This window comes from Grammomys surdaster, unplaced genomic scaffold (assembly GCF_004785775.1).
Source record: "Grammomys surdaster isolate TR1022 unplaced genomic scaffold, NIH_TR_1.0 125941, whole genome shotgun sequence".
Lineage (NCBI taxonomy): Eukaryota > Metazoa > Chordata > Mammalia > Rodentia > Muridae > Grammomys > Grammomys surdaster.
This window is the reverse complement of record NW_021620763.1, coordinates 650,302-667,620: the sequence shown is the minus strand read 5'-3', so window position 1 is coordinate 667,620 and position 17,319 is coordinate 650,302. Positions and strand designations below refer to the sequence as shown.

The following is a 17,319-nucleotide window of genomic DNA, read 5'->3' as shown; positions in this document are numbered from 1 at the left end:
TGTGTACTCCCCGTCCCCTGTGTACTCCCCGTCCCCTGTGTACTCCTCGTTCATCTCCTCTTACTTACTGTTGTCTCTCCAGCTTTTACCAACACTGAGATAGGATCTTACCCAGGTTCTCCTTGGCAATCCTCCTGCTTCATTCAGCATCCCAAGTGCTAGGAGCCACCAAGCCAGCCTTGCTGTTGTTAACACTCTTCTTTGGTCTTCTCTGCCTGTCTTGCAAAGGCATCCATCCTTGGTCTCTGGGCACTGTGACCCTAAATAGCAAATAAAGCTTATAGCAGTTCCCAGACCATGCATGAAAGGAAGAAGGGTTTTGTTTTAATCTTTTACTTTTGGTATTCTTTTTAGCCTGTTTTGTTGTTTTGGTTTGGGGGTACTTTTTATTGTTCATGTGTTTTTGAGATAAGAGTTAGTACTCTCCTTCTGTCATATGGTTTCTAGGGATTAGCCTTAGCTCACCAGGCTTGGCAGTAAACACTCTCACCTGCTGAGCCATCTCACTGGCCCTAAAGTTATTTTTTATTTTATATTTAATTTTTCTCACTCATTGCACAGTGAACCCTCCGTCTGAATTGTATGTTCAGCACCGTGCAGAGGGGGCCTTCAGAGCACTCGCTCGCCCACTCCACTCTCTGTTTGTTACTTGCACCACAGCACTTCTTAGAGTTGTTTGTTTGTTTGTTTGTTTGTTTGTTTTGAGGCCCATTCTGTCCTGGAACTTACTATGTAGCTTAGGCTGACCTTGTGCCTCGACTTCCCATATACTGGGATTTTTAGACATGAGCTTCAGTGGCCCGATAATACCTCTTATTTGTATGACCACTTGGTCACTGTAGGACTGGGGTTCTCTAACCCTGAATTGCATGTTTCACCAGAGCCAGGGAAGCATAGCTGTACTGGGATCTAAGAGACATTTCCTGCAAATGGCCTCAACACAGCCAGGATGGTGACATGCCTGTAATCCTGGCACTTAGGAGACAGGGGCAGGATCATCAAAATTTTGAGGCCAGCCTGGGCTACATAGAAAGACTGTGTTTCTAAGAAGAACCAAGAGGAGAGAAGGTGACCCTAGCAACATCCCCATAGTGAATAACTGTACAAGTCAAATTTCTCATAAAATTCTTCAGTGTTACATAGGAGTGCCATGTCTCAGCAATTCGTAGTCAAATACTATTGTAATCACATTTCCTATCTGGAGGAGCTTTTTTTTCCTTTTAAACATTCTTACACTGTAACCTAGGTTAGACTTCAACTCCCTGTGTAACTCAGGTTGGCCCTGACCTCATGACCCTCAGCCTCAGCCTCCTAAGTATCAGGATGACAGACACGCACCAGCATGTCTAGCTTAGGAAGACCTTCACATTCCCTCTTCCAAGTTTAATTAATTTTATAGCAAAGCTGAGCCTGAATTAATAGGTATTGTACCAGAGAAGGGCATACTTACATGCATTGAGAATGCCTTCACTGGGGCTAGAAATATGGCACAGTGGTTAAAAGCAACTACTGCTTTTGCAGAGGACCAGAGTTCAGTCCCCAGCACCCATGTCAGGGGGCTCACAACCACAGTCACTCCACTCCCCAAGAATCCAGTGCCCTTTTCTGGCCTCCGTAGACAACTGTACTCATGCACATATCCACACAGGGATACACAGGCATACAGAGAATTAAAAATAAAAACAAATGCCTCCAGGTGCTTGATGTTTTTGTGCCTCGGTGCTGTCAGTTGGAGGGAAGGAGAGAGCCCTCTGGAGCCCCGTCTGGATTGTTGTGGAACACCTTAGCTGAAGATAACTGTGAACACACCATATTACAACTAACAACATGTGTTAGGGACTTTTTTCGAATGCGGTGCTGGGATCAAGGCCACCTGCATGCAAGGAAGGTGCTCTGGAAGCTAAGCTCCCAGGCCTAATGCTGTCCTGTTTTCAGAGCAGAATTCTGTGACAGAGAATACGTGCATATCTTTTTAAAAAAGAATTTGGTGTAGAACTTTGATTTATTCTCTTAAAAGCAATATCCCAATGAAACATCTGTGCTGTTTTTTTCCATAATGATATTTCATTTATTCAATGAAAAAGAGGGACAGTAAGCCACTTTCATTCATTTTCTCCTAAACTCTCAAAACTCTCTTCCCTCATTAAAACAAAACCAAAAGGAAAAACAACAACACCCAAAAACACACACTGAGAAACACATTTGTACAAAAACCACACAGTATCCAATGATACCTGACTGACAGTCATGGGAAAAGCTGTGTTGGACTCAGGTTCTGTAGATTATCAACATTGTAAAATTATCTCCACTTGCATCTCTCAAACTGGGAAGTGATGGCATTACAGACCTTAGGTTACAGACAACCACAGTATGAACCAGAGTCCTATTCTTCCAGGATTACAGGGAGACGGCTAGTGTTTGGAGTCAGTCTACTCTGGGGGAGAATGGAGGGGAGGAGGGGAACCCTAGCCACGGTTGAAAGACACTGGGGTTGTCCTGGAGACAAGCCAGGAAAGTAAGCTCCCAAGAAAGAAGCTCATTTTTATTCCCACTCGGGACTCTAGAGTAGAAGGAAGGAGCAGGGTTTCCTTATTTCTAGCACCGCAGGACTCTGGCGGTGACCTGGGCACCTGCTCACCAGCAAACCCAAGAGTCAAAGGCAAATTTCAACTGTGGGTTTTTTGTTATTAAGAAATACCTACCTACACCTCCCGTACATAAAGCTTTAAAGCACACATAGAAAATACACCAATAAGGTGTTCTACCTTACATGCTCAAGAGTGAAACTGCCATTTAAAATTCTACCAAAAACATCTTTTGCTACTAATGGAAAGACAGCAGGAAGAGAAGGAAGGAGGGAGGGAGGAAGGGAGGGAGGGGGGGGGGAGGGAGGGAGGGAGGGAGGGAGGGAGGGAGGGAGGGAGGGGAGACAAAACCAAACCCATCTAATTGTCCATCAGCCAGGGTAGATACAGACTCAAATTATGGCATTTATTTGTGGCTCTTCCTCTGGGAGGCACCCCAAACCTTAAGCCCAGCGCTTTGGAGCCAAGTGAGGTCCTTGTGCCATCAGCACGTCTCCATAACCCTATGACAGCTGGAATGTAAGGTCTCAGAAAGAGAAGGTACAGGAGGCTGCTGATCACATGTGGACGTCTGCACTCTCATTCTGCACCTCAGTACCACTTAAGGAATCCTGTTCGCCCTGGCTGCAGCAGAGGGAGTTTAGGGATCTGTCCCCGCCACTCTAACCGAGTCGCATGAGATAAAATGTGACGTAATCTACTTAACCCATTTTACATTTTTCCTTTCTTATAGGAGGAAGGTTTAAAAAACATGTAACGTGCATCTGGATTCTGTGCTGTTTTTATAGATAGTTCTACTCATTTCTTTTCCTGTCCTTTCATTTAACTAAATTTAGACTGCCTTTTGAAGTTTTTGTTTGTTATTTTGAAACAGGGTCTTATGTATCCCAGGCTGACGTTTTGCTCTCTGTGTAGCCAAGGTTAGCTTTGAATTCCTAATTCTCCTGCTTCTACCTTCCAAAAGCTGGGGTTATAGGTGGACAGCCCCATGTCAGAGTTACACCACGCTTTTGTAAGAGTTTTCTGTGCTAAAAGTTTACAGGAAGTTACAAACCTATAATTAGGTAGCAAAACTAAGGGAATGATTATATACAGGGTAACATTTAAAAATAGTATCTCTAAATAACACTTATCTGCCATTTCTAAACATCTTTGATTATTAATCAGATAATGATTTCAGCTGGCTAGGTTTTTGCTGTACAATAGAAGGGATTTTTATTTATCTTAAATTCCATGCTTCATAAAATACTGGCCTCCCACCAGTTTGAGAACTGAGTCTAGATCCTCCTCTGGACGAGAAACTTCATCACCACCTCCTTTACTCTAGGTTATGAGGTCTTTACTGGCTCCATCTGTCAGACGGGATTCTTTATTCTCAGCAGCAAGCTTCACTGAGAGAAACCTCTGCATGGCACATCAGGCTTCCCCAAGACCAGGCTGAGGCTTGTTAGCGTCTGTTCTCCATTTTTTTTTCTTTTTTCTTTTTCTTTTATTTTCGAGACAGGGTTTCTCTGTGTAGCCCTGGCTGTTCTGGAACTCACTCTGTAGACCAAGCTGGCGTCAAACTCAGAAATCCGCCTGCCTCTGCCTCCCAAGTGCTGGGATTGAAGGTGTGCGCCACCACCGCCCGGCCCTGTTCTCGATTTTCATAAGTTGATGCTCTGTACTCTTGTCTTTTAGGGTGACCGTGGCTACAAGCAATCCAAAGACACTGAAGAGAGGCTCAAAGTTATCCCCAGATTTTGTTTTCCTGATTCAGAGGACTGTGTGCCAACCTTAGAACTCAAGAGGTAAATCAGCTCCTTCTGCTTTCAGTTTGCTGGAACTGTGTATAGACTCCATGTCTGACATAGGGGTAAAGTCAGGAGCAGGGAGAGCCACACAGATGCACACGGGCAGAGCAAGCTGTAATGGGGCCGGGAAGAATTAGAACATTTCTTGTGAGAGCTCAGGAAAGAAAAGCATTAATTTCAGTGTTAAAGAGAGGCAAATTTATGAATCTCCTTAGTTTACCACTCCTGTAAAATGGGTCCACATCACCTTCAGTTAGCTAATGGCCCAAAGTAACCAGGTTAAACCTAGAAACAATGAAGCAGAACAATTATAGTCGTCTTATTTCTCCTTTGAATTGTCAGAAAAAGCCACAACCTGGGTTCTGTGTTCCTGTGTAGGGTGTTCCTTTGTGGGTCTTATACAGACAGAGAGCCCAGCCTGATAGGTGTGGGTAACTGAAGCATTAAAAATTCTGTGGAACGGGGCAGGGTGGGGGAGGATAATGGTCCAGTTAATTGAGAAGTACTATTGCAGAGGACCTGAGTTTGGGTCCCGGGACCTTTGGTCCAGTGCCTCACAGCTGTCTATAATCCCAGCTCCAGGAGGATTCCACACCTCTGTTCTCCAAGGGCATCTGTACACACACACACACACACACTCAAATAATAAAAATGAAAATCTTTAAAGAGGAATTTATTTAAGGTGTTTAGAGGAAATTACCAATTTTAACTTCTAAAACAATCATCACTTCCAAATCCTGCTTGTTTTGTTTTGTCTTTGAGACTAAAAAAAAAAAAAAAAAACTACCACTGCTTGGCCTGGAACTTGATATGTAGACCAGGGTGATTTCAAACTCCCAGAGTTCCCCTGGCCTTCAGTAGGTGGAAGGCTGGGTAAAGGCATGGACCACCAGGTCTGGCTCAAATCTTCCTTTTATAAGTAGGTATCTTTCTTCAGACTGTAATGTGGGCATAGTAATTAAGACAGGCCTGTACTGTGTTCTGTCAGCTGCTCCAGGATCCTGAGGCAAGAGGATCACTTGGGTCCAAGAGTTGAAGGCCAGGCTGGGAAACAGTGAGACTTTGTACAAAACAAACAAGCAGAAGGCAGGAGAGGTGGCTCAGTGGTTAAGACCACTGACTGTTCTTCCAGAGGATGCAGGTTAGATTCTCAGCACTCACATGGCAGTTCACAGCCAGCTATACATGTAGTCCCAGGGAATCTGATGCTCACCTCTGACTCCACAGGCACTACGTGAATGTGATGCATTCATCTATACACATAAAAACATAGCTTAAGGGATGGAGAAGTGGCTCAGTGGTTAAGAGCACTGACTGCTCTTCCAGTGGTCCTGAGTTCAATTCCCAGCAACCACATGGTGACTCACAACCATCTGTAATGGGATCCGGGGCCCTCTCGTGGTGTGTCTGAAGACGGCTACAGTGTACTCACATAAATAAATCTTTAAAAACAAACAAACACCTTAAAACAATAAATAAGCAAGGGAAACTAAATTGTAATGATTAATTATGCCATTTAGGTGAAAAAGCTTATATAAATGAACCATTTCTATGCTGATGACCTCCTAGCTGATTGTCTCAGTGCCCGCTTGCCCCAGTGCCCTGCCTCACCTCCCAGAACGAACTGAGCCTGATCACGGCTCTCCATCTCTTAGCTGTCAATGCCAATACTCCGTTTTGACACCTGCTGTCTGTGGACGCAGTGTCTCTGGTTGGCCTGGCTGATCCATGGTTGGCTTCTTCCTCCTGAATTATGTGTGTTCTAGAATATTTAGGAACTGCAGAAGAAGAATAAAAAGCAAAGGCAGTCTGCTGCTCAGAAATTACCACTGGAAGTACTCCTTCCCAATAATTTTTGACCATATTTGAATGTAGATTCATCGGTGCTGGAGAGATGGCTCAGAGGCTAACGAGGGCTCACTGCTCTTGCACAGGACATGGGAGCTCACAGCCATCTAAAATTTCAGTTTCAGTGGCTCTAAAGCCCCTTTCTGGTCTCAGTGGGCACTGTACATAGTGGTTCACAGACAAATATGCAGGCAAAACACTTATTACACACACAAAATAAAACTAAATTTAAATATCAATTCATTATTTAAAGCTGAGGTTCTCTGGTTTGTGTGGGGCATCTTTGGGTATTTTGTAAGAGATGCTCATCTTTGGCCCATAAGTAGAATGAGGAGTTAGTATTTTTCTATGATTTGTGTATATTAAGAATACGATCTTTTTCCTAACTTTGTGTGTGTATGAGAAGGAGGACTGACATGCATGCTCCTGTGTGGAGGACAAAGGGCAACATTGTGTCAGTTCTTGCCTCTGTCTTCTTTGAGAAGGGTTTCTTATTCTCCACTGTTTATATTAAGCTAGCTGGCCTTGGTCCCCCTTCCGGGGATTCTCCTGTCTCTGCCTACCATCTCACTGTAGGGGAGCTAGGATTACAGTCTATTGCACCCTGCTTGGTATAGACCTGCAGGTCTGTATCTAGGACATACTAGTGTGGCAAGCACTTTATCCAATGAGCTGTCTCCCCAGCCGAGGGTGTAATTAATCTTTTCTATCACTGTTCCATGTGGCCTCTCAGAACCAAACCGAAGGATTTGCAAGAGAGAAATGACTTTATCAAAACCCTTCATAGCTTGCTTACCTGTATGTTTGGCTAAATCAACAAAAGGGAAACAAGATTGATTAATAGCTAGCAAGAGTAGATAAGAAAAGGGGAAAAGCAACACCAACAGCTTGTCCCGTACCCACTCACCAGAACAAGGCCTGGGCGCTCTGTAGGGGAATGTGACTTGAAATAAATGGGTATTTCTGTTTCCTCCTAGATCACAAATGACTCCTTTTACTTGTTCAGTGAGTAATGCCGTAAGCCACTGTGTTTCATTTTGTTTTCAGTGAAACGTTCTCCTTTGTGTTGACTGGGGAAGATGGAAGTCGGTGGTTTGGCTACTGTAAGAAGCTTTTGGTGAGTTCCAGATGGGTGCTACAGAGTTGGTTAAGGAACCAAAAATGCCGACTAGCAACTTGAGAAGTACTGTCTCTGCATGACTTTAAGGGCTCCTTAATTATTTGCACAGCCAAGAAGCTGCATTAGGGCTAAATATGACTCCCAGGGGATCTGGTGCCCTCTTCGGGCACTTTACAGGCACTGCATACACAAGGTATATAGACATACATGCAGGCAAAACACCTACCTACTGTACACATCAAACCAAAATAAAGTTTTAAAAAAGAAGTTATGCTAGCTTTACAAGAGCAAGATGAAGGTCACCATAGAATGGTCCAGAATAGAAAGGCTGCGGGTTTCACTGACTATTTCTTTGCAGTAGAGAAAGTAACACAAAGATCGAATGTCAGTACAGCACATTTGCAGAGTACTGTCCAGAGAGGCGGCAGAAGAAGCTGACTTCCTATCACGTATTTTTGGTCTCATGATTTGCTTAGACACTAAGCCTGGGTAAATCATACCTTCCTCCTGAGTACTTCTCCAACCTTTAAGCTCACTCAGAATGAAAGTTCAGCTCCTGCTCTGACTGAACAATAGAGAGAGAAGCCTGTGCACACTTGTAGTCTGTTGATTTTGGTGTCTGAAATAAGAGCATTGTTTGAGCCCAGAAGTTTGGAGCAAGCATCAACCAACATAGGAAGGGCCTATTAAATAAATATTAATAGTTAAAATTAGTAAATCTTTGTTCTGCTTGGGTTTTTTTTTGTTTTGTTTTTGCAGCCAGAAGGCAAAGGAAAGCGGCTCCCTGAGGTATACTGCATGGTCAGTCGCTTGGGCTGCTTCAATCTGTTCTCAAAGGTGAGTGAAGCCAGGCTCTGTAGGAGAGTGGTGATCCTCTAGGTCCGAGGCAGTTTTAGTGCTGGTGGCTTCATTGGAGAGGACCGAGTGGTGCAGACTCGAATGTTCTACTTGAGAAGGTTCCGCTCCGGTAGGTTAAGAGCCACAGGCTGAGTCTCAGGATGGCTCAGCAGGGAAAGGGACTTTTCATCAAGGCTGATGACCTGAGTTTGGCTCCTGGAACCCACATGCTGGAAGGAAAGAAACAACTTGTCCTCTCCCTACATGTTTGTGCTGTGACATGTGTGTTCGTCCCCCCCCCCCACACACACATTTTTAAAAAATAACCCATAGGCTTGAAGGGTTAAACTTAGACCCCCTGATCAGGTTCCTCCATTTCGGTTTTAGTTTGCTAAAACTCCTGGGTCTGGATTTTTTTTTCAAGGCAGGGTTTCAGTGTGTAACAGCCCCAGTTATCCCAGAACTTGCTTTGTAGCCCAGGATACCGTCAAACTCAACAGAGATCCATCTGCTTCTGTGAGTGCTGGAATTAAAGATGTGCACTCAGACACTGGCTTGAGTTCTTTCTTCTAAAGATTTATTTTTATTTTGTGTGCATGGTGTTTTGACCACACACATGTCTGTGTACAACATGTATGCATGGTGCCCTTGAGGCCAGAAGGTGTCAGATCCCCTGAGAGTGGAGTTACAGCTGGTGTGAGCTGCCATGTGAGTGCTGGGAATTGAACCCAGGATTACAGGAGTAACAAGTGCTCCTAACCACTGAGCCAACTCTCCAGCCCCCAAACTCACAGTTCTAAAAGAACATATCCTGAAGTATATCTTGCTCTTGCTTTTCTCTAGACCCAGCTCACAGGATATCATTGTCACTGTTACTCTTTGCCCGTTAGTGAAATGAAAATGGTCTCCAGAGCTGCTGAGATGGCTTCATGGTAAAGCACTTGCTACCAAGCCTAAAATCCTGAGCTTAATCCCAGGACCTACACAGTGACGAGAGAACTGCTAACTCCTGCAAGTTGTCTTCTGACTTCCACACTTAAGACATGGCATGCCACACCTACACACACTCACACTCACACTCAATAAGTATAATAAAAATTTTTTTTTTTTAAGAAAAAATAGGCCGGGCGGTGGTGGCACACGCCTTTAATCCCAGCACTTGGGAGGCAGAGGCAGGCGGATTTCTGAGTTCGAGGCCAGCCTGGTCTACAGAGAGAGTTCCAGGACAGCCAGGGCTATACAGAGAAACCCTGTCTCGAAAAAACAAAAACAAAAATCAAAACAAAAAAAAATAAAGAAAGAAATAATAGTTTCTAAATAAGTTTACTTATGTAATTTAGGGGTGGAAAGATATCCTCAAGGTGTGGTGCTTTGAGCTTTCAAGAGTCACAGAGCTTGTCTGTCTTGAATCTACTGCTGTAATTTATTTATAATAGGATTTCTTTATGTTTTTGGTCTGAGACCTTAATAAACTGTGGGCTGTGTTTGTGTGTCTGTGTGCGTGCCCGTATGCAGATTCTGGATGAAGTAGAGAAGAGAAGAGAAATGTCTCCAGCCCTTGTTTACCCATTCATGCGAAGTGTCATGGAAGCCCCTTTCCCAGCTCCTGGCCGCACCATCACAGTAAAGAGCTACCTCCCTGGAGCTGGAGATGAGGTAAGTTAATTCATCTCCTGAAGTTTAGTAGCCACTTCAAAGCCAGCCTTGCAACTATAGGCACAGTTGCAAGAAGCTTGTTCATGGGAAAGAATTGTTCTTACCTTTCAAGGGAATGTGTGTTATTTCCTAGAGATTCTGAAGAAACACTGAATGAATATGTGAGAGAGTTAGTTGATCCTTGGCCCCAGATTTCCTACCTAACATACATTGGGTCCCTCTATAGTGGCAGTCTCAACATAAATGACAGATACACACACACACACACACACACGTATTTATCAAATGGAATGATTTTACCAGAACTTAACAGCAGCTTCATAAACTCTTTGTGCCAGACTCCCCCCAATCACTACACGGTATCACTTGTTGTCCTAGCTGTCCTAGAACTCTCTGTAGTCCAGGCTGGACTTAAACTCATAGAGATCCACCTGCCTGTGCCCCTTGTATACTAGGATTTAATGAATTAGGAGTGTGCCACCATACCTGGCCAAAAGTAACAGACATTTTCAGACTAGAGAAAGAGCAAGATGTTCAGTTAATGCTGCCATTTGGGGTAAGGTCCAACATCAGCTCTTGGATTTCCCTTGCCTTTTCAGTCAATTGAACTCTGCCGACCACTCGATTCACGCCTGGAACATGTGGATTTTGAATGTCTTTTCAAATGCTTGAGTGTGCGCCATCTCATCCGGGTCTGTGCCTCTCTTCTTTTAGAGCGAAGGGTAATCTTTGTTGCCAACAGTCTAAGGTAAGAAATAAGTGGAATATGTTACTACATGCTGGTGTTTGGCTTGCTTTTATTTTTTTTACAATGGAAATATATTTAAAATATCTAGAACTAGGACTAGAGACCTGGCTCAGTAATTACAGTACTTGTTCTTACAAAGAACCCAGATTCGGTTTTCAAAACCCAAAAGGAAAAGAAAGAAATTGAAAAGACTAGTGTACAAAATCACAAAGATGGCTGGGTATGGTAGTGCACACCTTTAACCTGAACACTTAGACGGCAGAGGTAGGCAGATCTCTGAGTTTGAGGCCACCCAAAGCTACATAGTGAAGCTCTGTCTCAAAACAAACAAAAAAACTAGCCAACAAAACAGAAAAAAAAAGTATTTCTAGCTTTTGTTCACACTTGTGGTATCATCTACCCAGGAGGCCTGAAGCAGAAGAATCAGCTGAGCCCAGGAATTCAAGGACAGCCTGGGGTTGCCTCACCAAAGCTTTAAAAAATACCAGTATTGGTTTTCATAAGCATAATAAATTGTAGAGAACCAGACTGAGATGACTCTGTTAAAAGTTACTACATATTCACAGGGTTGTTGATCTGTGAAGGCCAGTGTGGTCACTGCGGAATTCTTTGACATAATATCTGAAATTCATTCTTTGTGTTGCTTTACCTGTGACATCATGTGCTTTCTTCTGTCTAGCACCCTTTCAAAGTGTGGCCATGCTGTGGTAGCAACACTGTATCCGTTCACCTGGCAGCACACCTACATCCCAGTGTTGCCTGTATCCATGATTGACATAGTGTGCTCGCCTACTCCATTCTTTATTGGGATTTTGTCTTGTTCCTTACCCCAGCTCCAGGACCTTCCCGTTGAAGAGGTAAGGTGGGTACGTTGTGCCTACAGGGAGTACTAGAGTATCGGCAGTGGAGCAAATGGCCTTTTAAGACGAGTAGAATTGTTATTAATCTAGTAATTTTTATCATCTGGGCTTCAGAAATGGCTCATCAGTTAAGGCCTCTTGTTCTTCAAAGGACTAAGATTCAATTCCCAGCAGCCACATGGCAATTCACAGCCATCTATAACTCCAATTCCAGGACGCACATGATACACAGTCAGACATGTGAGCATAACTCTCATACTTACGAAATAAAATAAATGAATCAGAACATTTTGAGAATATAGTAGTTGAAAATTTATTTATTACCCTGTCACATTTTATATCTTTCTTAAAAAGAAAATAATTCCATGGTACATGTGCATCGAGCACTCTCTTTACAGTAGTGAGCAATGGACTCATCTATTTATTAAAAAGTCTTCTTTTTAAAAATATTTGTATTGCTTCTTTGTGAATTTCACATCACACATCCAAATCCCCATCATATTCTTGTCCCTTTTATGTGTTCTCTGCCCTTGCAACTTCCCCTGAACCCCCCCCCAAAAAAAGGGTAGAGTAAAATAAGGTTTTGTCATGGGAGCTGTAGTGAGTCACAGTGTGCCCCACAGTACACGCCTTTGTCCACACATCTTCGCCTGCACATGTTCACTGCAGTGAGTCGTCGGTCTCGGGCTCCTGCTGCCTTTTTCTAAGCTGGGTATTGGTGACACATGCCTTTAGTCCTAGCACTCAGAAGGCAGAGGCGGTGGATCTTTGAGTGGATCTCTGAGTTCAAGGCCAGCTTGGTCTACAGAGTAAGCTCCAGGACAGCCAGGATTAGAAACTCTGTCTCAAAGAGTAACACTTGAAATGTGTGTGTGCGCGCGCATGTGTGTGTGTGTGTGTGATGTGAATGGAGTACCATGGCACACATATAGAGGTCAGAGGACAATTTGGTGGGTCAGTTTTCTCTTTCACTTTTATGTGGGCAACAGGGACAGAGTGCAGGCCATCCAGATTGGTCTTGCTGGCCCTTGTTTTCTTTTTTAAAACCAACACAAAATTTCTCTGGGTTTACTAAAAAAAAAAAAAAAAAAAGTTGTTTCAAATATAGCACATGTGTAGGTAAGTACCTTAAACAGAGCACATCTCAGTGAAGTATTATTACAAAGTGAGTATTTCTATGATTCCGCATTGGATTGTAACGGGAAAAGATTCACAGCAAAAGATTCAAGCCTCCTAATCTCTCAGTCCCTTCCCTGTGCCCCAGAAAAGGTGGCTACTGTCCTGACTCTTATAGTGCTCATCTGTGTTGTCATAAATATTTAATCGAGGGATTCTACCCTGGGACCTTAGATCCTTTTCTTCCCAAATAAAAGACACAAAACCTTTATATTTGTAATAAGCCTTACAGCATTAGAGCTAGGCAGGTATCAGCCCTCCGTGCTATTTTATTTACTTTTCTGTCTGTAACCCGGAGATATCACTTGCCAAGTTCTGCCTGGGCCACTCCTACTTCAACTGGCCCTCTGGCATGGCCATGCACTCACAACCCACCAACTCCATGGCTTCCTCTCTCTCCCCTCCAGGCCTGGAAACTGAAGCCCTTCCCACTTCTCTGTCCAACTATAGGCTGTAGCATCTTTATTCAACCAACAGTTTTAAATGAAAGAGCAAGGTTGCAGAGTATCACTTGGTGTCTGTGAGAATCTCCTCATCCCTGAGGTCAACCAGACCTCAGGGGCCAGTATTTAGCATTACAATACACAGCAACAGATCAAACCTCAACAAACCTATTTGTATTTCTTTATAATTTTATTTTCAAATATGTGTGGTGGCTCAGCAGGTAAATGTGCTTACACTCCAACCTGACATCCTGAATTCTAGCCAAAAGTGGAAGGAAAAAACAGACTTCGGCAAGTTGTCCTCTGAACTCCATGGCATGCCAGGGCTTTGTGCATAACACACACAGAGGGGGAGGGGGGACAGGGGTGCTAGTGACATCCTAAAACACTTATCTGCCATTCTTGGGTTTGAGGCTTGGTATAAAAGGGGAGTATAGCATGTCTTTAACTTGAGTAAATTTTTTTTTAAAGATTTATTTATTTATTATATATGAATACACTGTAGCTGTCTTCAGACACATCAGAAGAGGGCATCAGATCTCATTACAGATGCTTGTGAGCCACCATGTGGTTGCTGGGATTTGAACTCAGGACCTCTGAAGTGCAGTCAGTGTTCTTAACCACTGAGCCATCTCTCCAGCCCTTTTTTTTTTGTTTTTTGTTTTTGTTTTTTTTTTGTTTTTTGTTTTTGTTGTTTTTTTTTTTTTTTTTCGAGACAGGGTTTCTCTTTATAGCCCTGGCTGTCCTGGAACTTATTCTGTAGACCAGGCTGGCCTCGAACTCAGAAATCCGCCTGCCTCTGCCTCCCAAGTGCTGGGATTAAAGGCGTGCGCCACCACCGCCCGGCTAACTTGAGTAAATTAAATAGACCTTTTCCACACTAGCACCAATTTTAGCTTCTCCCACAGTATAGGAGAGGAACTGTCACCAGCTTCACCTGCTTCACATGTCACCAGCACTGTGTCAGCTTGTGTAGTTTAGCCTCCTCTGGTTGGTGACCTTGAGCTGTGTGCTCACTGTAGTTTAATTGGTGTTCCTAGATTGCTTCTGAGGCATGTTTATCGACCATTGAATATCATCTATTATAAATTATTTTCTATCTTTCCCCTGGGTTATTTACCCTCCATGATTTGTAAAATGGCCTTCCTTGTTATTGTTTATTTTGTTTGATGGTTCTGGGGAATCAAACTCAGGCTACCTAATTGAGGTACAGCGCAACCCAATGTTTTTATATTCTAGAAATCAGCTTCTCAGCTTGTTCATTTCGTTTCATTTCATTTTGTTTCGTTTTGTTTTGGAAAGGGTCTCAGGAATCTCCACTGGCTTCACACTCACTTTGTAGCTATGCATGAGCTTGAATTTCTGATTGTCCAACTCAGTCCTCCTAGTTCTGGGGTTGCAGGCGTTAGGCAGCACACCTGGTTTATTCAGTGCAAAGGATCAAACTCCAGGCTCTGTGCAAGCCAGGCAAACGCTCTGCTGACTGGGCTACAGTGCCAGCTCTGAGGCTTGGCCTTTCATTTTCCAAAAACAATGTTCTGAATTTGTTTTCGGGGGGGGTGTGTTTTGGTGGATTTTGGGGTGAAGATCACTATATCTCCAGGCTGGGCTGGAACTTGGAAGGCATCTTGTCACGGCGTCCAGACTGCTGCTGTTTTATCTTACACCACCATACCCAGCCCAGAATGACATTTTTTTTTTAAATTTCAGGGGAGTTGTTCATTTTGATGTGGTTAAGATGTCAATCTTTTCATCTATGACTGATGTTTACATGAGCAACTTAAATTTTCACATTAACTTCATGAAGAGGAAGATTCCCTCCTCTGTTATCTCCCCATCAGTTTGCTTGTGATTTTGTCTCTGACTCCACCTTGTACTTCATTCTTGTGCAGATAGTGTGGTTTAGAGATGACTTGGGGATTTCCCATCTCTGGAGCTACCCACCTCTTCAGCATTTCTAGCTGAAAAGGCTGTCCTTCCCCAGCCTGGTAAATCCCTGTGATAAGTAATTGTGCACATCTTTTTCTTTTTTTAAATTCATTAGTTGTCTTGATGGATTAACTTTTAAATTGGCTGCAACGTTAAGTTAATTTTGTTTGAATCTATTCCCATGGTCTGAAAGAATCAAAAAGCCTGTCCCGGTCCGGCAGTGCCTGATCTGACTGTGAGAGTCTCTGGTTTAACCTGCCTGCCTCCTTTATTCCATAGGTGCTGATAGTTGATCTCTGTGCAGACAGGTTCCTACAGGAGGTGAGTGACAAAGGAGATGGTTACATAATGTTTGGGGACATAGGTGTCTCTGTAGGCAATTACAATTAGACAGAAAATACGTGAAAGTACTTAGAGAGTATGACTCAGAAAGAACTTTCAGTTCATACCCATTTCTAAGTTGACACAGCAGCTAACCATACAAGATTGTCCTGAAAATTTTGGCTTGAGTGTATAGGTGTCCATCCCAAAGGAGGAAGGAGGAAACAGCATAAATGTCACTCTCAGAAAAGTAACCATCCCTTCAACTCCAGAGGGGTTGACATTTAAGCCTCTAAGTTAGTACAGTTTAATGGACTGAGAAGCAGCTCAGTAGCAGAGTACCCATCTAGATACGTAGGCTCCCATGTCCAACTCAGCACCACAGAGAAACAGAGAGAGAGACAGAGAGAAGGAGGGAGGGAGAGAGAGAGAGGAGCTTACTGACTTGGCTATTTGTAGATTCTCAGGCAGTTAAAATCTAAAGATGAGTAAGATAGAGTCTGGTAGATAAGGCCTGGAGGTGTTTCCATGATGCTTCAGAGATGGTATAATAGAAATCCGAACAAGGGCTGGAGAGATGGCTCAGTGGTTAAGAGCACTGACTACACTTCCAGAGGTCCTGAGTTCAAATCCCAGCAACCACATGGTGGCTCACAACCATCTGTAATGAGATCTGATGCCCTCTTCTGGTGTGTCTGAAGACAGCTACAGTGTATTCATATATAATAAATAAATCTTTAAAAAAAAAAAAAAAAGAAATCCGAACAACTCGGAAAGAGGTGGTCCTATCTGATGGATGCTCAAGGGAAAAGGGAGACAGCGACCGATGAATCTCAGAGCAGGTCTCTGTTTGAGCATGGAAACTGGATCCTTCTCTTGAAAATCAAGTTTAAACTACCATTTGTTGGGGAATAGCCTTGGAGTTAAGGAATGAAACTTGTAGATGAGAGATTTTGTAGAAAAAGTAGCAGAGAATTTTACAAGATGTTGCTTGATTTTTAAAAGTAAAGTTAAAATACACTGTAAACATCATGCATTTTGGCTCTATGTAGGTGATGGAATTTCAAATGACTCTTCAGGCAGAATATCCACAAAGCTACCTGGGATGGGGGCTGTACCTCGTACATGTTTGAAACTCTCATAAGGCTCATCCAGAATTGCTTCTTTCTCAGGTATCTGATGAGGATGAAATTATGCCACCTAAACTTCAAGCTGCCTTGGTGCAGATTTTAGAAGATCGAGATGAAGTCTTGGCCCAGGAGCGGCAGTTTTCGCAAGGTGTGAGATGTATGGGCTGAGAACTAAAGGTTACAGCAGTGAACACTCACCACAGACCCAACACTCAGCTAAAGGATGTGTCAAAGTAGTGCGCCTTGAACATTCACACCCTTTCTTACCAATCTCCAAAGTGTCAGTCCCCCTTCTGTCACAGGACTTTTGAAAATTACATTTACAGAATGCTTTCTTCCTCTAGGTCTGTCTCATGTGTCATTTTCTCTTTGAGTTAGTCCTGTACTTTAAAAAAAAAAAGTCCTCCTTCACCAGTACTTGCTCATTTTTTCCCCTCCCCTCCTCATGGCTCTTATAAAGTATGTGTCATTGACATAGTGGCACGTGCCTATAATCTCAGCACTTGGGAAGCAGAATGTGGGTCTGTATGAGTTTCAGGCCAGCCTGGTTTACACAGTGAGTTCAGGCCAACAAAGGCTATATATAATAAGACCTTGTCTCAAAAAAATGAAAACAAGAAAAAGCAGTGTCCTTATGGACATTTCAGATGGAGAACTGAGGCTGTCTACTGACTGGAACAGGATGGAAGGAACCGAATTAGAGGAGTGAGAAAGCCCTGTTCTGAGGTAGGGTGTGGTAACAAACCTTAATGTCAGCATTCCGAGACAGAGACAGGTGGATCTACATAGCAAGTTCTAGGCCGGCCTGGAGAAAGCTTGTCTTAAAACACACACACACACACACACACACACACACACACACACACACACACA

The 17,319-nt window shown here is 43.3% G+C and overlaps 1 protein-coding gene across 1 annotated transcript in view; it reads left to right on the top strand.

The window, feature by feature from the left end:
• Positions 1–17,319, top strand: part of Dennd2c (DENN domain containing 2C) — a 41,105-nt gene that overhangs the window by 18,775 nt on the left and 5,011 nt on the right. The window contains exons 8-15 of the mRNA XM_028753000.1: positions 4,266–4,375; positions 7,274–7,343; positions 8,106–8,183; positions 9,699–9,839; positions 10,439–10,587; positions 11,267–11,444; positions 15,275–15,316; positions 16,489–16,594. Of these exons, the coding sequence (XP_028608833.1) occupies positions 4,266–4,375; positions 7,274–7,343; positions 8,106–8,183; positions 9,699–9,839; positions 10,439–10,587; positions 11,267–11,444; positions 15,275–15,316; positions 16,489–16,594 (874 nt within the window). The remainder of the gene's footprint in view (positions 1–4,265; positions 4,376–7,273; positions 7,344–8,105; positions 8,184–9,698; positions 9,840–10,438; positions 10,588–11,266; positions 11,445–15,274; positions 15,317–16,488; positions 16,595–17,319) is intronic.